Genomic DNA, 20504 nt, shown 5'->3' on the forward strand with positions numbered 1-20504 from the left:
TTTTTCAGTTGGTAAGTCGTGTCTGAATCTTTGCAACCCCATGGACAGCAGCACGCCAGGGTTCCCTGTTGCTCACCGTCACCCACAATTTGCCCAAGTTCATGTCCATTGAATTGGTGATGCCATCCAACCATCTCACCTCTGTTACCCTCTTCTTCTGCCTTCAATCTTTCTCAGTATCTGGGAAAAGATTGTTCATACAAAACATTTATATTGTATTATATATTATATAGAATTTAACATATAATGTATATACAGATATATACATTTATATTATATGTAATACATAAAATATAATAAAAATATAGATCACAATACTACCATGTTAGCCTGGAGACCCCTCAGAGCATCTGTGTTTTCACCTATAAACATACCTACCAACACCAATTTATCAGGAAAGATAAAATACATATCATGATTTTAGCAGTTTTCTGCATTGATTTTGTTTCATGCCATATTCCTCTTCACTTCTGTGATTGTCATTCATGCTATTTGAATATTTCCAGCTTTCTTGCTTTATGAACTTGATTCAGAGCAGGCCTTGTGAAGTTTGGTACACATATGCTCCAGTCTTGGCTTTGCTGCCTGTAATCTGTGTGGCTCTGGACCTTCTAAAATGGAGAGCAGTAGCTGTCTGTCTCAAAAAGCAGATGGGCACATGAAACTGTCCCATGGTTGTTAGCTAATGTTGCTGTCATTGTTGTTGGTAAAATTAGCTTTCAATGTTAGCTGCTGGAAGATAACATAGTGCTCTAATGACTGAATTTACCAGTCATATATAGATGATGCAATGTATCTTTTTTTATCATGGTGATAATTGATGTTGCTATTTGGTATTAAACAGTAGCCACTGTTCATTGATTATTTCTACTTTATTTCTTAGTGTAGATAATAAAGCCCCTTGCAAGTCATGTTTTGGTTAGACCTTGTGGCACTGGTACTACTATTATCCTCATTTTATGGATGAAGAAACTGAAGTTTTGAGAGATTGTATCTTTCTCTAGGTCCTGGTGAGTAAGTGGAAGGTTAAGATTTGAACTTGAGAAATCTAGCTCCAGGGCCCCTACATGTAGCTATTAATTACTCTTTCCTGCCTTCCAACAATATATTTGCCTTAGCTTACAAGTGGAGTTTACTAATGTGTTAAATTCTTGTTTTTATCACTTATGTGACTGAGCATGTAGTAGGTGTTTAAGAAACCCTTGTTTTCTTATGCATCTTTGCAGAAAAATTTTGTGCAAATACAAACAAATGATCTTTTTCTTATTCCCAGTATACACAGTATATATACTGTGTCAATTGAAAACACAGTATATATACTGGGACACACATAGCATTTTACTTTTGGCTTCCAGAAAATTTTTCTGCAATTTTCCTTTGTCTGTTTTCATGAAAACATTTTAATTTGTATTTAGTCTTATTCATCTCTGTTTTTGTTTATGGCATATAAGCTTTTTCTCTTGCCTAGAAAGAACTTCCATACTTCAAAAATAAAAAAAGAAGGGTCCTAATATTTTCTTCTAGAACTCTTCATTAGAAATTTGTTTTTGTCCTGAGAAATTAGGTAAGGATTTACCTTTGCTGGGCTTCCCTGGTAGCTCAGATGATAAAGAGTCTGCCTGCAGTGTGGGAGACCTGGATTTGATCCCTGGGTCATGACGATTCCCTGGGGAAGGAAATGGCAACCCACTCTAGTAGTCTTGCCTGAAAAATCCCATGGATGGAGGAGCCTGGCAGGTTACAGTCCATGGGGTCACAAAGAGTTGGACACGACAGAGACTAACACCCCGTGCTATACAGTAGGTTGCCTTTACTATTATTTTTCTGAATGATTTGTCAGTTTTTAGCCATTATTCACTGAGAAATTTAGTTTTTTTTCCTACTGAATATAGGGCCACGCTTATCATATATTAAATTTCTCTAAGTATGTGAATCTGTTTTGGATTGCTTCTTTTTCTTCCCATATCAATACCAAACCTGTTTTCATTATTGAAGTTTTAAAATATGTTTTGGTGTCTGGACCTGTGACCTCCTGACATCTTGGAAGTTTGGAATAGGTGATGACCTTAGAGGTCATTGAGTGAAGTTTTGTTGGTTTATAAAGCAGATAGATGAGTCCCTAAAAAGTACCTGACTTTCTTGAAGGTTGTACCCTCAGGTGTTGGCAGAGCCAGATGTGAACTTGGGATGGAGGCTGGAGTGGATCTTGAACCAGCATATGGGACTTTAACACAGTCTAACCACATTAGCCCTGAAAGCCCTCTAAGCTTCAGTATTGTTACTTGCAAACAATACCTACGTCATAGGTGGCCCTGAGGAATGCATGAGACACCGTGTTGCATCACCAGACACACTGCTGTCCACAGAGGACATCTCAGATGTATCTAGTTGACTCTAAGCCAAGGCTGTCTGAATCTAGTCCTTTGGTGTGTCCCCATTTCACCACACCCAACCATTTCATATCCATGGCATGCCTTAAAATTTTGACTGCTAAAAGATACTGGAGAATAATCTTTCATAAAATTTTCTGAAGGATATTGTTCTTAGAAAAACATGAGCTCTGTTTTTAAATAGATGTGGGCAAAGGTGACTTAAATCAAGTTAAGTAACATCTTGGCTGTGGGATTTTAGAACCTTTAGTATGATAATGTCTACCATAAATCAGGGGAGTGAGCAGCATTTCCCAAGTTGGCTTGATCATGGAGCTAACCTCCACTCCCCCAATTAATTTTTGCACAACACCCAGGAGGGTTTCAAAGAACAAATACTGTTTACTTTAGAGCAGTATGTCTCACTTTGGAAGAAATTCCTTTTAAAGAAAGAAATGAAAAGAACATTATAGCACCCAGTATTGTTTTATGTAATAATTATTACTTATGATACTTAATTAGGTACAAAGATAAGACTAGGCATGCTTATAGCTCTTACAGAACTATGAAACCAAATCAGACTTACACACTAAATGATAATACAACGTCAAAGCCTGTAAAATTTAAATGAATGATATTAACTTTATATGAAAAAGGATTGTGTTTGCTGGATGTAAATTTATATTTGATATGAATATGGTGCCAGCTCCTGTAGCTCAGATGCCAGCTCAGAAGTCTGCACAGTGGTGTGCTGTGTGTTAACCTAGTTTCCTCACTGGTTGCTGTTTCTGTAGTGCTGATAAACCCCTTGCTTTCATGTTCACCATGAGGTCCTATGGCCAAGATTTGGAGGGAATATATCAGAGAAATAAGATCTATTTCTTCTGTGCTTTTTCCTTGGCATCCCCAAAGAACCTGAAGTGCAAATACAAAGGCAAATATTTAGATCTTTTAACATTCCTTGATTATCAGGAATTATTTGCATGATCCAGAATAAGTTCACTTTAACTTTTGAGATAATCATCAAAAAGAAAAGACAAAATACGTTTTGTAGCAAACTCATGGATCCTTGAACATAGGTCCTGATCCTTCAGGAGTATGGGCCCTGACTTTAAAATATAGTTTTAATTCTCTTTTAAATAAATGTACTATAGTTTCTAATTTAGTAGTCATTTACAAACATGTCATGTGTATATGGATGGAGATTACTTACTTGGATTTATTGAACATAAATGACCTTGAGATCATGAAATTATTGCTTAGTCTTCCTACTAAATTATCAATGATTTAAGTTCTTTTGGGCTTCAATGATAGGTTAAAAAGTTCATGGCATATCTCAGTAGAACCAGTATTTAAACTTTTTATGTTAAGATGCATTTTCATGTTTAAATTTAGTGTGTTTCCTTGAAGGAATAGTACAATATGAATGATACATGGTGTTTTCTTAAATGTACCTTTTTGGTAATAGTAAATGTTTTGAAGATGGGCCTTTTAAGTGTTAGGAGGTACTAAGATTGATAGCTTTGCAAATTGGTTTTAAGTATTTTGAATTTATAACTATCATCATGTTGCAAAATAACATTGACTTTGGAATAGCTTGCTTCCTTTTGTAGTAATTCAAAAATATTATGACAGCTATAGTTTTATAGTGAGCATAAAAACCAGTGAGGTAAGTTCAATGAGGTAAGGTTAGTGTTGGAAGTTTTATTAACAAAAACTTTAAGTATTAACACATGAGTTACAATTCCCATGTGTTTTCAGAAATTTGCTGGAACTGAATTAAACATTAAATTTTGAACTTTGGACTAGTCACTTAAAACCACCTAATTTTAGTGTAAGAAGTAGCCAAAAGCTTGAGTATGAAAACAGGCTTTATAAAGTTGGCTGGATTATTAACCCACATAAGATATGAATTCTTCCATGTAGGTGATATGAAACACTCTTGACCCAGCATTGTTTTCTTCAGGTAGGTGGCATATGGGAGTTGGGTATGATTTTTTGATGGGTAGGTAAGACAAAATGCATCTTTACAACCTGAAAATCTCAACTGTGTTATTAACAAGCTGGTGATTGTAACTTAACTTTTATAAGCACAGCATGTGTTTATGCAATACTAAATATACCTGAATTTTATTTTTTGAATTTGAAATTATATGAGAACAGACTTCTAATTTAGGAGAAAGGTATGTTATTGTAAATTATGAAGCAATCTATAATATAGCCATCATTGTTTCTCTTTGTACTATTTAAATATTTTAAAATATAACATAGATTTCCCAACCCCTGCCAGGTCAAATGTTTAAGTTTTGGTTTGGTAGATGAAAGCCAACACACAGAAATGGAATTATCTAGTCCCTTTTCCCCTAGTCAGCATCACACTAGTGTTCAACAGGAGAGTAAATACCTGATTGACATGTAATGATTGACATTAACTGGTGGCCTTGAAAAGCTTAAGGGTGTAATTGATAAGACCAAATCTCTTGTTACTGGTGGCTATGATGGGGGAAAGAAAGTGTGAAAGTGAAAATTGCTCAGTCATGTTCGACTCTTTGTGAGCCCATGGACTGTACAGTCCATGGAATTCTCCAGGCCAGAATACTGGAGTGGGTACCCTTTCCCTTCTCCAGGGGATCTTCCCAACCCAGGGATTGAACACAGGTCTCCCGCATTGCAGGTGGATTCTTTACTACCTGAGCCACAGGGGAAGCCCATGATGGGGGAGAGACCTTGTAATAAAATTAAAGGAACCCTTTTAGGAAAGGGATTTTCTCAGTTTTCAATTGTTACAGCTATCATCTCCCTACAAGTTCTTGTTGACTTGATCTCAGTGAGTGTAAATGCATTTCTGTGGTAGTAAATCTGTAAATATGCTGAAGATGTCCTAGTTAGTCTTCTGAAAGAATGTTATAATTTTTTACACTATGTTACATTATAATATAATGTTATAATTACAGGACTGCTCATCCACAAGTAAGTTAGACTATAGTCCAGGTTCTGTTGTCTCAGGAGCTTCCAATTCATATAGCCATTTACCTTTATAATATTTCCCAGCACCTCAAACTACATATACCTAATACTGAACTCTTGATTGCCTACCTCAAGTCTGATTCTCCCCAGTCTTTCCCGTAATAGGCAGTAATTCTCTAGTCAGTAACCCGGGAAACCTCTGAGTCCTTCTATCCATCTACCCGTATAAATAGAAACCCTCAGTTCTCCCAGCTGCCTCCCAGTTGTTTCGCAGAGTATGTCTCAAACACATCCACAATCTCCTTGTCGACCACCTCCATCTTAGTTGTAGCAGCTACTGTCTCTCCTCTGGTTGACTGCCTGTCCTTTGCCTCCATTCCCATCCCCCACCCCCAGTGTCTGCTTGTAGAACAGCATCAAATTGTCCCATCGCTGGCCAACAAAAAGACTCTTTTTCATAGATGCTTTGCTTTCTGATTCAATTCTATACTTATTGTGTATATTTCTTACTACAGACCTAATGTCAATCATTTCTACAATAAAACTGATTTGTTTTATTTAGAAATGGTTTTAAGAGACAATATTTGAGGTGGACAGTTATTGTTACTGAGATGGTTACTGTTCTTTAAAGCCTTTTTAATGGACAAAACTAGAAAATATTTTTTTAATTTATTTTTTTTTATTGAAGGATAATTGCTTTACAGAATTTTGTTGTTTTCTGTCAAACATCAACATGAATCAGCCATAGGTATACATATATCCCCTCCCTTTTGAACCTCCCTCCCATCTCCTTCCCCATCCCATCTCTTTAGATCGATACAGAGATACTGTTTTGAGTTTCCTGAGCCATACAGCCAATTCCTGTTGGCTATCTATTTTACATATGGTAATGTAAGTTTCCGTGTTACTCTTCCCATCTATCTCACCCTCTCCTCCCCTCTCCCCATGTCCATAAGTCTGTTCTCTCTGTCTGTTTCTCCATTGCTGTCCTGTAAATAAATTCTTCAGTACCATTTTTCTAGATTCTGTATATATGCATTAGAATGTATTTATCTTTCTTTCTGACTTACTTCACTCTGTATAATAGGTTCTAGGTTCATCCACCTCATTAGAACTGACTCAAATGCATACATTTTATGGCTGAGTAATATTCCATTGTGTATATGTACCACAACTTCTTTATCCATTCATCTGTCGAATGGACATCTAGGTTGCTTTCATGTTCTAGCTATTATAAGTAGTGCTGCAGTGAACAATACAATACATGTGTCTTTTTCAATTTTGGTTTCCTTAGGGTATATGCCTGGGAGTGGGATTGCTGAGTCATAGGATGGTTTTATTCCTAGTTTTTTTAAGGACTCTCCATACCATCTTCAGTAGTGGCTGTATCAATTTACACTCCCACCAACAGTGCAAGAGCATTCCCTTTTCTCCATACCCTCTCCAGCATTAATTGTGAAAATAATATTTAAGAACATTTGGAAAAGGAAGGGGATGTATGTGTATCTATGGCTGATTCATGTTGAGGTTTGACAGAAAAAAAAAATTGGAAAACTCAGCAGTGGCCATAGGACTGGAAAAGGTCAGTTTTCATTCCAATCCCAAAGAAAGGCAATGCCAAAGAATGCTCAAACTACCACACAATTGCACTCATCTCACACGCTAGTAAAGTAATGCTCAAAATTCTCCAAGTCAGGTTTCAGCAATACGTGAACTGTGAACTTCAGATGTTCAAGCTGGTTTTAGAAAAGGCAGAGGAACCAGAGATCAAATTACCGACATCCATTGGATCATCAAAAAAGCAAGAGAGTTCCAGAAAAACATCTATTTCTGCTATATTGACTATGCCAAAGCCTTTGATTGTGTGGATCACAATAAACTGTAGAGAATTCTTAAAGAGATGGGAATACCAGACCACCTGACCTACCTCTTGAGAAATCTGTATGCAGATCAGGAAGCAACAGTTAGAACTGGACATGGAACAACAGACTGGTTCCAAATAGAAAAGGAGTACGCCAAGGCTTTATGTTGTCATCTGCTTATTTCACTTATATGCAGAGTACATCATGAGAAACACTGGGTGGATGAAGTACAAGCTGGAATCAAGATTGCTGGGAGAAATATCAGTAACCTCAGATATGCAGATGATACCACCCTTATGGCAGAAAGTGAAGAAGAACTAAAAAGCCTCTTGATGAAAGTGAAAGAGGAGTGAAAAAGTTGGCTTAAAGCTCAGCATTCAGAAAACTAAGATCACGGCATCTGGTCCCATTACTTCATGGGAAATAGTTGGGGAAACAGTGGAAATAGTGGCTGACTTTATTTTTGGGGGGGGGCTCCAAAATCACTGCAGATGGTGACTGCAGCCATGAAATTAAAAGACACTCCTTGGAAGGAAAGTTATAACCAACCTAGACAGCATATTAAAAAACAGAGATATTACTTGGCCAACAAAGGTCCGTCTGGTCAAGGGTATGGTTTTTCCAGTAGTCATGTGTGGATGTGAGAGTTGGACTATGAAGAAAGCGGAGCACCAAAGAATTGATGCTTTTGAACTGTGGCGTTGGAGAAGACTCTTGAGAGTCCCTTGGACTGCAAGGAGATCCAACCAGTCCATCCTAAAGGAAATCAGTCCTGAATATTCATTGGAATATTGGACTGATTTTGAAGCTGAAATTCCAGTACTTTGGCCACCTGATGTGAAGAGTTGACTCATTTGAAAAGACCCTGATGCTGGGAAAGATTGAAGACGGGAGGAGAAGGGGATGACAGAGGATGAGGTGGTTGGATGGCATCACCAACTCAACGGACATGAGTTTGCGTAAACTCCGGGAGTTGGTGATGGACAGGGAGGCCTGGCGTGCTGCTGTCCATGGGGTTGCAAAAAGTCGGACACAACTGAGTGACTGAACTGAACTGAATATTTTAAGAAATAAAACATGCCATGTGTTCATGCTTTTTAGTATTATAAGGCTGTTTTTAGTGTTTCAGTGCTTTTTCTTAAAGACTTAAATTTTTTAAAATCCAAAATTAACTTTAAAGCAGAGGAACATGTATAAAGAACAATTTATTTAAAGACCAATAAAGACTATTTAGTGTTAAAGGATGGGATAACAAAGAGTAGCCATAAGTTAAATAAACCATTTTAATGAATATCAAAGTATCAGTCCAAGTCTAAATTATAATAGCTAATAGACACTTGCTGAATTATAAATTTATTTTGCATATACACAAACACGTAATGTACATTTTCACCAATAAGCACAGATATCCACAAATTAGCCTTTTGTCATCCATGTTTTTACAAGGCTTTAATATAAATTGTTAGATTTTTGTATTTGTGTTACTTTCCTCTTATGCTAAAAATCATGTTTTCTAATGATATTTATATAATATTTAATTATATAATACTTTTTTGCTCTACCTCACCTCCATCTTCACAAATACATGGTTCAACAAGTCATGAACTGCCAGTCTTGTTAAAAGGACTAGGACAATGCCTGCCACAAAATCAATTCTTCGTATTTGTTGAATGAGTGAATAATTTTAGTTACTGGAAATAAAAAGAGTACCTACAGAGAAGAGAAATCTGAAATCAAAATAGATGAAGGCAAAGAGTAGAAAGACATGACCTAAGTATAGGTTAAGAGATAGACACACCCTCATCTCAGCCTTTTTTTTTCTTCTTTCTTTTTTCTTTTTTTAGCTGTGCTGCTCTTCATTCCTGCAAGGGCTTTTCTCCAGTTGCATGAGCAGGGACTGCATTCTAGTTGTAGTGTGTGGATTTCTCATTATGGTGGCTTCTCCTGTTGTGAAGCATGGGCTCTAGGCATGTGGGTTCAGTAGTTAAGGCTCCCAGGCTCTAGAGCACAGGCTTAGCAGTTATGATTCACAGGCTTAGTTGCTCCATGGCATGTGGTATCTTCCCAGACCAGGGATCAAACCCATGTCTCTTGCATTTGCAGATGGAGTCTTTACTACTCAGCCACCAGGGAAGCCACTTTTTGATGGTGCAGTTGCTGAAGGTCATTTTTTTTTTTTTTGAAAGGCAACTTTTGCTATAATTAGAGATTTGTATGAAAGAGCTTTAAAAAAGCAATGATTATTCTGAATGTTTCTTTTCAGCGAGACTGCAGAAAGATCATGCTAACTAAATCACCATTTGGTTAGGTAGTTCTGTTCGGTAGAGATCAGTAATCTCTGACGATTAGAGAAGGGAAGACTCCTGCCTATGACCTCGTCTCCAGGTAGTATATCAGTCATACAGCCGTTCTGAGCATGCCTTGAAGTTCCAGCTCTCTGTCCTTTTGAGATCATAAAAGGTTCATGTGAGGCCAGTGGGAACCTATTTCCTGTGGCATGGCTCAGTCAGACATGTTTGCTGTTGGTCCAGAACCCTCCTGGAAGTGTTTCTCCATAGGGGAGATAAAAGTCTAAGGATTGAAACTTTTGAGTTTATTAGAATCATAGACCTACATGGTCCACTATTGTAACCATGAGCCACATGCGGCTACTGAGCACCTGAAACATGACTAGTTCTAATTGAAATATGCTAAAAGTGAAAAGTAGATGCTGAATTTTGAAGACAATACCAAAATGTAAAATACATTATTTTTTAATGTTGAGTACATGTTAAAAAGTAATATTGTTGATATAGTGGATTACATTAAATATATTCTTAAAGTTACTTTTACATGTTTCTTCTTTTTAAACTTGGCTGCTAAAAAATAAAAAATTACGTATGTGGCTTGCATTGTATTTTCATTGGACACATCACCTTCAGTCTTTTGTCTGGAAGGGTGGAAGTATCTGTGCAACATTTCTAGCCAATCCACACAACTTGATTACCACCCATTTCATCAAGGAAAAGTCAGTCCTCACATAAATTATGTTAGTTGACCAAATTTAAGATACTCATCAAATATAAAGAATATTGAGCCACTTTTGGTAGTTGACTCTGGCATGTCAGCTTTTAACTGAAATATTTCATAGCTAATTAACTACCCCTGGAGAATTTATTTGCAGTTGGGAAATACAGCCATTGACCCAGCCACCCAGATGCCCCCTCCACACAGACACACAGATCATACCATGTAGGCTGAAATATTAAAGTAAATGATAGACAGTATAACACTCTGGTACATGTTAGAGCACAAAACCGTACTTGCTGGTTCTCCACTTTTCCTGAGGGCTGTTGATTAGCAACCTTTATTGCATTCCTACAGTATATAAATCACTGGGTTACAGGCTGTGGAAAGCAGAATAATAAAATATAATAACAATAGCAAAAATTTATTGAGTGTTTCTAGGTGCCAGGCACTGTGCTAAGTGCACTACATGTGTTATTTAATTTAATCTTCAATGTAATTTGATGAAGGTGGTACTCTTATTATCCTCATTTTGCTTATGACACCTTTGATTTATTCTTGACATTTGGAAGCCTGGTGAGTAAGTCCATGACCATTGCCATGAGTTCCTTGAACACATATATTTGCAGTGGAGAGACTTTGCAAAACAGAGTTGTCCACTTGAGCCACTTGTTGATACGAATAGAAGTTCAAACCAGTGTGCTATAGGAGACTCTTCCTCTTTGATCTCTTTTTCTCTTCTTCGCAAGGTCTTGATCTTTAACCTCTGTGTTTACTCCGTGGGAGTCTGCTGCTGCTTCCTTTCAGCTCTATCCTTGGATCTCTGTCAACCATCTCCCTGCCCCCCAACCCCTGCCACACTTCTTTGGAATTGGAATGAAAGGATAGAGGAAAGTAGATTTTGAGGTCTTACACATTGAAGAAGTAGAGGGAAGAACAGTGACCCAGTTTCATGTAGGTTTATGGTCATCTCTAAGACAAACCTTTCTAGTTTTAAGGTACCCACTTTTTAATAAAACCAGGGGAAATGATAGTAATTGAGTGGTTTAACACATCATACTGTTGGGGGCCAGGAAGTTAGGGGTGATCCTACTTCTTGAGGAAGCAGATATATGGAGGTTCTGCAGTCTTGTAGCTTCACCATGTGGAAAATGTATCCTTTCGAGTCTCAAGGAAGGGGAGGGGTGTCAGGGAGGTGTGGATAGGAAGTGATGTATGATGCTTCTGCTTACATTTCATGAATGGCTCCATTTTCCCACAAGGGGGCTGGAAAGAGAGATTGCTCCAGTGTTCAGGAAGGAAAGGCAAATTGGATTTGAGTGAGAACTAGTGGTTACTACCACAGCGACTTCTAGATTTTAGGTTATTTTCAGTGTTTTTGTCTTTGGAAGCATACTTCCATACATTATGCATACTTCCAACTTTGAATCTGTCTCCCCATTTGAATGATTGCAAGTTGAATCAAATTCAAATATACCGTTAACCCAAGTCTACTATTAGGAAAAACAAACAAATGACACTTTAAATGTGAAATAAAACTGTATTGGGAGCTTTTGTGTATGTTCCAGTTTCATTTTCTTTTAAAGTTGTTCTTTCTGATAGCATGTTTATTCAATGCCTGAAGTGTTGTCAAGTAAGTAGTATTTAATCTGTGAAAATTTTCAAGTGGCCGCTTTTTCTCTCTCAAGTGTTTTTTTTTTTCTTTCTCTCAAGTGTTGCTGTAGTCATTTTAGGATGGAAATGAACCATTTGATTTTTAAAAATTATTTATGGCATATCAAGTAGCACTTAGTGTTTTGTCACAACATTGAAACTGTTTCTGAAGGCCCGTGTAAAATATGGCAGGAAGGTCAGGAAGCTTATGTACAGAACTTCTAGAAACATACCTCACCATTGGAACTGGTTATAATTCCTGGGTGCTGACATGAAGATTAATAATGTTTAGCTCTGATTTTGGCAATTTTTGCCAATTTGATTGCATTGGTCATTTTCTTTCAAGTTATTACCTGGAACTGAAGTGATAACAAATGCTTCATGCTTTATACTGCCAGGTAAAAGGTTAAATTTTCATATGTTACATGCTTTTAAACATACACACACATGCGCCCACATACAGACACAAATATACACACAACTGGTTCAGAAGGAAATGAGTAATACTCCTAAAATGAAAAGATTGTCTTAGTTTTAACATTAGGTGACTAGTTCCCATGTGGTTAAATAATATGTAAAAACTGGAAATTCAACCTATGGGTCTTTGTGCACTGACAATATCATGCAGTTCTAATTTTCTTTTGTTTTTCTGGGAAATGATGGTGCTCTTTGCTTTGCCAAGTTTTATTATTGAGTCAACTGCCAAAGTTTAAGAGAGAGAGTCAAGGGCCCTTAAAATTATTTGGTGTTGAGTGAAGAGGTAGAGAAAGGTATTTCATATTCCCAAACATTTTAACTTTTATGTCTCTACCTGATGTTGGAATATAATCTAAATTTGAAGGCTTTTCTGATTCTTTTTAAAAATGAAGTATACTATCGAGTGAAGTTCAAATATTAGTGAAGGGAATTTTAATCCTACTCACTGATACACAGTTTGGAACTACATATTCTAATTTTTAATAGACTATCTTCTTTCTGGCCTGATTCCTGTGTTTAAACTTCTGTGCATCAGAAGGTCTGTGCGCCTGCTTGTGGTTTTGCACCATCTGGAAGTTAAAATTTGACTTTAGAAATGATGTCATGCTTGCTTACTGCAAACTGGGCTAATGTTGGTTGAGAATTGGATGTAGTTCAGGTCAACATTTTGTCTTTAAAAAAAAAAAACAAAACCTTAAACTTCATTTCTTGATTCTAGGAGGCTATGCAAAGCTGTAGAGATAGAGTGAAGGCAATTGAAGGCCACAATTCAAATTCCTTTGAAGCTAAGTACATGCTGTCAGACGCATGGAAAATAAACTCACAAACAGAAGACCTTGGCTGGCACAGACTCCCTCCTGCCATGTAGAGTTTGGGTGTTGCGAGTAATGTGTTGATCATGAGCAACTTTGCTCTCCGTTTTGTTCCTAGAGAAACAGTCTTACTTAATAGTCCTTACAAAAGCTTGTGTTGCTCTTTTAATCTCTTACGGACTTACTAAGATGGAGCAAGACATTGAAAGATCACACATAGCCAGAAGGCACTACAAATGTTAAGCTTATTATTGATCAATTAGAGAGTCTCTTCTGAAACGTTCTCTAGCATCACTCACTATCTCCCATGTTGTAATTTATTTATATCATGGATTTGGATTGGGCGTTTCCTTTGTCCAGATAAAGACCACCATCTTTAATAGGTAGAATGTGGGGCTAATGGGACCACAGTTTCTTCTCCAATTTGCACAGAGTCCTAGTTAGCCTATGTGCAGATCCCTAAAATTGAATGTATAACCCTTTCTAACCACTGCTATAACCTGCAGTGATCAACATGTTCTGCCAATTTCAAAGGAACCCACTATATGCTACCCTTTTATGTATAAACTAAAAATCACATTTTTTCACCAGATAAGAGGAAAACTCAAAGAGAAGTACTGATGTTATTCCAAGTTGGTAGATGAAGATAACTTTTTACATAGACCACTTGAGAATCTGGAATTTTTAAGCTTTAGTGCAACTGGCATGCATGAGTTTTTCATTTAGGAAAGGGGAGGTCACCAGGATATGAATTTCCCCCTCACCTCTGTCCCTAGATCTTGATAGCCATTATGTGCGAAGAGGCAGAGCTATCAGATGTTTGCAGACTCAGCAGTTCTCTCCTTCTGAAACCACAGAGTGTCCATCCTCTCTCATAATGCAGTCAGAGTCATTCAGCCAACGGAGCTTCTAGCACTTGTCATCACCTCTGCCCTTGCTGGGATCTCCCAGCTTCATCTTGCCGTCTGGGACAGAAACTAGAAAACCTCTCTGCTTACCTACCTCCCCATCACCTTTGACATTTAAAAACACTACTTTGGCCCTCCTTTCTTCAACAGGGGTAAGAAAAGGAGATTCTTCCCTGGTAACTTTTTATTTCTAGTATTTTCCTGCCCTGATGTGTTCTACCTAGGACTGATTGCTGTCTTTAAAATCATAAAATGCCAGGTACTTCTAGATAGTCAGTCCTTACCTCTTTGTTTTATAAGTGAAGAAACTGAGGCTGAAGACTTGGTATGGGCAAGGGAGAGTTATTTGTCCTCATCCTCACAGGTAGAAGTAGCGCTGGTCACTCAGTGGTGTCTGACTCTTTGTGACCCTATGGACTACAACCTGCCAGGCTGCTCTGTCCATGGGATTCTCCAGGCAAGATCCCTGGAATGGGTTGCCATTCCCTTCTCCAGGGAATCTTCCTGACCCAGGGATTGAATCCAGATCTCATGCTTTGTAGGCAGATTCTTTACTGTCTGAGCAACCAGGGAAGCCCGGATAGAAGCAGAACCTAAAACCTAAGTGTCTTCTTTCCTTTGTTCCAAATCGCCTTTGACTCTTTGGCCTTATAATATTTTTATATCTATTTATTTTGACTTTTTACAGTATTCCTGCTCCTTTTTAAAAAAGTTTTTGTTTTTTTCTGTGTTCATCTAAGCTTTACTTGCAAATAGTATAACGAGCAAATATTCAACAAGATATACTATGAGATGCAGCAGTCCCCAACTTACCCCTGTCCCATTCTTCTTCCTCAAGGTCAACTCTTTAAACTCTCTATGCCTGGTTATTTCGATATCTCTCAATAACATGCTTAATTGCTTCCTAGTGTTGATTTGCTTCTGTCTATCCAATTCCCAATGTGGAAGGTGAGGATTAGAGTCATCTGTCATCCTAGTGTCCTGCATCACCCATGTAAACATTTTTTGCACATGATCTTTGGACTGTTAACATTAAAAAAAAAAAAAAAAAAAGCTTATGTTTCCCCATTCTATTACCAACATTTGAAAAGCAGAAATTATAAAAATCTGAATTTTTTCTTTAGTGTTGTAAAGCAGTCTTTCATGAAGCTGTAGAATGGATGTCATCCACAGCATTTTCTTCCTCTAACAGCATTTACTTCGTCTTGGCCACACGTCTTTTTCTAATTTAGAAGTGTTCCTCTATTGCCAGTCTTGTTCTCCCAGATGTCTGTGGCATGGCTCATTGTGTTCTCTGTATTCCTGGAGGATGCTACCTGGCATGGACAGTGTTGTGCCCTCCCTGGGCTCTCAAAGATGCAGAGAATTCATGTGCTTTATTTCCCAACTTTTGGCTTCTCAACATGAGATGACTTCATAACATCTTATTTCATATAAACCTTGTAATTAAAAAAATGTATATCACTGATCAGCTACACATGCAGCAGGATTTTAAGGTAGATGTAGGCTTTAAAACACATAGCCTGGAGTTGCCCATGAGCAGTATTTGATCACGCTGCTCAGAAGGTGTACTGCTGCCCCACCCACCTCCCAAGGCAGGACTGGTAGTTACTGATGACCTATCTGTAAAACTGCAGCCTTTTTTCTTTTTCCTGATTTCAGGTGGATGCACTGAGATTACGGCTAGAAGAGAAAGAATCTTTTCTCAATAAAAAAACGAAACAGCTGCAGGACCTCACAGAAGAGAAGGGGACACTGGCTGGAGAGATTCGAGACATGAAGGATATGTTAGAAGTGAAGGAGAGGAAAATCAATGTTCTTCAGAAAAAGGTGAGTACCTGACGTAAGCACTTCAGATAGCGAATTGGTATCATCCATGTTTTGTCATTTTGGAGAAACTTTTGAGTGTGTGGGAAAGAAGAAATTATTGTCCAAGAATTTTAGATTAGGGAGTGTAAACTTTAAACTTACTGACATTTAACTTACTGGTGATTGTATCATGTCAGTTTTAGCACAGCTTGATGAATTTACTTATTTGATCACCTGGAAACTAAATAGTAACTTTTTTTTCATTTACTCGCTTAAACATAGATATAGTTGTACAAATTTAGATATAAATCTAAAATTTATCATCAATTTTTCCTTTTCTTTACTGAGAATTGAGCAGTCAATGTGTTCTGTGGGTCTTAAAGGTATTTTAGATGCATTTTGTGTTTACATAAACTTTAGTAGCTCTTACCTGTCAGACTCATACAGATCTTAGTAGGTGTGAAGTAATATTTACACCCATTACTTAACTGGAGTCCGTGAGACAAGATGTAATAAGTTGTAACACAGTGACTTAACACAGCAGATACTGCACCTGGCCAGGGCTCTTCTTTCTTTCATTTTCTCCAAAGTAGGGGATCCAAGTCTGGGGACAACACCCAGATTTTTCTTTTGAAGAATTCCTGTTTGCTACTGTGTACAGTTTTGGTGGGATCAAAGGGTGCCCTGCCTTCCCCAGAGAAAAGGGTAGGCAAGAAGAGAAACTAATACCTGCTCTTTTAAGAGAAAGAAGCTGTTGGGAAACACATACGGCTCTCAGATTAACAGGCAGCAGCATGGAATCTGAGCAGAAACCAGCGTGGAGAAGCAGGAGCTGGCTGGCCAGGGCACCGCCATAGACAGGCGTGTCACCAGGCAGCTGCAGACAAATGGGACCTAACTGGCCCTTCTCCTGGTGACGTTTGCTGCCATCACCTCTCACCTTATTTGTATTGACAGCAGCCTAGCTGTTTTTCCTGCTTCAACCCTTACTTTTCCTACTGGGTGTTCTTAACATTCAAACTGGAGTAATTCTTTTAAAACAGATAACTGTTCATATCACACTCTGACCAAACCTCTCTAGTCACAACAAGCTACATAATTTGTGGGGCCAAGTGCAAGATGAAAATATAAGACCCTTTATTCAGACTTTATGGAGAATTTCAGGATGGTCATAGTGAAGCATTAAAGTATGGGGCCCTTCTGAGTATGGGGGCCCTGTGTACGTACGCAAGTTCATGCCTGTGAAGCCACGTCTCCATCCTCAGTGGTTTCCATCCTCACAGGATATTCTCATTAGTTACCCATTTTATACATAGTAGTCTGTGTATATCAACCTCCACCACCCGGTTCATCCCAGCCCACCTCTCTTCTGTATCCATATGTTTGTTCTCTACATCTGTGTCTTTGTTACTATTTTTCAAATAAGATCATCTGTACTTTTTTTTAGATTCCGCATACCTGTGTTAAAATATGATATTTGTTTTTCTGACTGACTTCATTCTGTATTATAGTCTCCAGGTCCATCCTTACCTCTATAAATGATGCAATTTTGTTCCTTTTTGGGCCGAGTAATATTCCGTTGTGTATATGTACCACATCTACTTTATCCATTCCTCTGTCAATGGACATTTAGATTGCTTCCGTGTCCTGGCTATTATAAATAGTGCTGCTGTGAACATTGGGATGCATGTATCTTTTCAAAGTGTGATATCCAAATATATGTCCCAAAGTGAGATTGCTGGATCATATGTTAGCTCTATTTTTAATTTTTTAAGGACTCTCCATACTGTTTCCCATAGTAGCTGTACAAATTTACATTCCCACCAACAGTGCAAGAGGGTTCCCTTTTCTCTATACCTTCCCCAGCATTTATTATTTGTTGATTTTTAAAATTATGGCCAATCTGATAGTGTGAAGTGATACCCCATTTTAGTTTTGATTTGCATTTCTCTAATAATTAGTGTTGTTGAGTGTCTTTTTATGTGCCTTTTGGCACATCTGTGTGTCTTCTTTGGAGAAATGTCTATTTAGGTCTTCCATCCGTTTTTTCATTGAGTCGTCTCTTTTTTTGATCTTAAGGTTCATGAACTGTGTATATTTTGGAGATTGATCCTTTGTCAGTTGCTTCATTTGTAAATGTTTTCTTCCATTCTGAGGATTGTCTTTTCATCTTATTTATGGTTTCCTTTGCTGTCCAAAAGCTTTTAAATTTAGTTAAGTCCCGTTTATTAATTTTTGTTTTTATTTTCGTCACTCTCAAAAGTGGGTCAAAAAAAATCCTGCTAAGGTTTATGTCAAACAGTCTTCTGCCTATGTGTTCCTCTAAAAGTTTTATAGTGTGTGGCTTTACATTCAGGTCTATAATCCATTTCAAGTTTTATTTTTAATTTATGGTGTTAGGGAGTATTCTAATTTCACTCTCTTATATGTAGCTTTCCAGTTTTCCCAAGGCTTTTTTCTCCATTGTATGTTCTTTCCTCCTTTGTCATAGGTTAGGTGACCATATGTCTGTGGGTTTATCTCTATGCTTTCTACATACTTTTTAAAAAAAATACTCCTTTCCATTATGGTTTATCCTAGGAGATGATATAGTTCCCTGTGCTCTATAGTAGAACCTTGTTTTTTATTCATTCTAGGCTCCCTCATTCTTGAGGAATAAATGGCAGCACTTTACTCAGTAAAGATTTTGGGAAGGCACTTTCAATGCAGAAGTGACAAACAGCTTCTTTTGCTGACATGAATATTTTGCAAAATTTTAAACTGCCTCCTCCTGCCCCCTCCACCAGATTTAAAAGTTTGGAATCAGTTTGGAAGTTCTAGAACAAAGCCAGTTATATATTATGGCTCCTTTCGACAATAGGATAGCAATCCCACTTATTTAAACTGTTCCAGTGATGGACTTGGAAATATTTCATGTATATTTGGAGAGGTTGTTTAGCTTAAAGTTTTCAACGTAGTGATGGGGAAGGAGTACTATTATATCTGCAGTGTAAAAGAGAAATAATATCTAAAGAAGTGATGCACACAACTCAAAAACCACTTCAAAATGTGGAAATAATACAGGAGCTGATGAGCTAATCAAAGATTGTCTTTGGAACTGAAGACTTCTTAGAGCTTTGACCACACTCAGCATAAGTGGCTGTTTTAGGGCAGGCCCAGATTGGAACAGCATGAGCTTTGGATTAGGGTGTGTTGGCATGGAAGAATAATAAGCTCGTGTCAATGTCAGAGGCTCAGTGTTACTTAATATTTCTTTCCCATAGACTCTCTGGCAACCAGCACGGTGTTTTGATGCCAGTAGAACTGGGTATGCTCCTTTCATAGCCATGTTTAACCTGGTGAAGCTAGGCTTGCACCTCATGTCTGTCAGCTTTGCCTTCAAAGCCCTGGGTCTCAGAAGTCTTGTGTGCTCCGTAAGCCAAGTGTGCAGGTCACATGTCCGGGCAGCAGGCACAGACATGATGCTGTCAGCCTTTTGTTGCTTGAGGAAGGAAGTGAAATTGAATAAGCAGAGAACCCCAGGTGGCCTAATATCTCTGATCAAACTTTTGTAGGAAAACAGAAGTCATCGATAATAGATCTTGTCCTACCATACATGTTTTTGGCTTCACTCAATAGTTCCAAGAAATAGAATTCTTTTAGTACAAGTCAGAAAGGTGTGTGTATGGAAATGGTTTGGTGTGTTATCCCCATGCAGCTATGATACTAAAGTCAGAGGAGCGGCACAGTTTTCTTGCAGCAGCCGTGGTGTTCTGTTCCCATACCTGAATTCAAGCTTCCACTGATGAAGTGCTACCTTTTTGTAGGAAATGTCATAAAACCTTGATGACATTGTACATTTGGAAAGTGTATAATGACTAGGGTTTTAGGACATGGTAGCATTATTTGAACCAGATCAAATTCAGACTGCTGTGTAGCTCTTAGATTCTTGCAGCATAAATTTACTACCCAAGAAAAGTTCTTTTTTTTTTTTAAAGCCATTAAATTGGACAAAAATTCTATCTCCATTTTCATTCTAGGTCTCAGTCTCAAAAGCAATGTGAATTTATAGAGCAGAGGTACTTTATTTACTAGGGGTAGAGAAACAGATGGTGATCTCTCTGGACACTAAATTCACTAGCTGCCTACTGGGCTTCATGGATTGCCCTGTGGGTTGGAAAGGGCCGGGAGAGAGAGGTTTATAGTTCGCTCCTGGGAGTGTAAGTGTGGACCTGCCCACTTTAGCAGCTTTATTCTACCCATTTGGAAATATGATGGTGGAAAATTCTGTATGACAACAGAGGAAAGAAAGCTACAGGAGTATGGTTATTAGTGTAGTGAGTTGCTTCATGAAATGTATATTAAAAAGTTAAACTCGAGAAGATGACTATGAAGCATAGAGATTTCCATGTGAGCATAAAATTGATGTAAGGTATGGGAGACTTTTTGACTCATTTGAGCCTTTTTCAATGTTAAACATTCAGTGTTAAAGAGATTTATTTGCAAATCTCTTAGTTTTTTAAACATGTGAAAAATCATATTCATTTTGCATTTACTAGGGTTCCCTATGTGTCAGTCAGTCACTACTCTAAGTCCTGGAGGTTTAAAGAGAAAAAAGACATTCTCCAGTCCTCAGGAAACTGACAGGCTGGTTGGGGAGAT

At 37.8% G+C, this 20504-nt stretch overlaps 1 protein-coding gene across 1 annotated transcript in view; it reads left to right on the forward strand.

The window, feature by feature from the left end:
- ERC2 (ELKS/RAB6-interacting/CAST family member 2) overlaps window positions 1–20504 on the forward strand; it is a 981757-nt gene that overhangs the window by 365342 nt on the left and 595911 nt on the right. The window contains exon 9 of the mRNA XM_043885488.1: window positions 15717–15884. Coding sequence (XP_043741423.1) covers window positions 15717–15884 — 168 coding nt within the window. The remainder of the gene's footprint in view (window positions 1–15716; window positions 15885–20504) is intronic.

Source organism: Cervus elaphus, chromosome 24 (assembly GCF_910594005.1).
Source record: "Cervus elaphus chromosome 24, mCerEla1.1, whole genome shotgun sequence".
Taxonomy (NCBI): domain Eukaryota; kingdom Metazoa; phylum Chordata; class Mammalia; order Artiodactyla; family Cervidae; genus Cervus; species Cervus elaphus.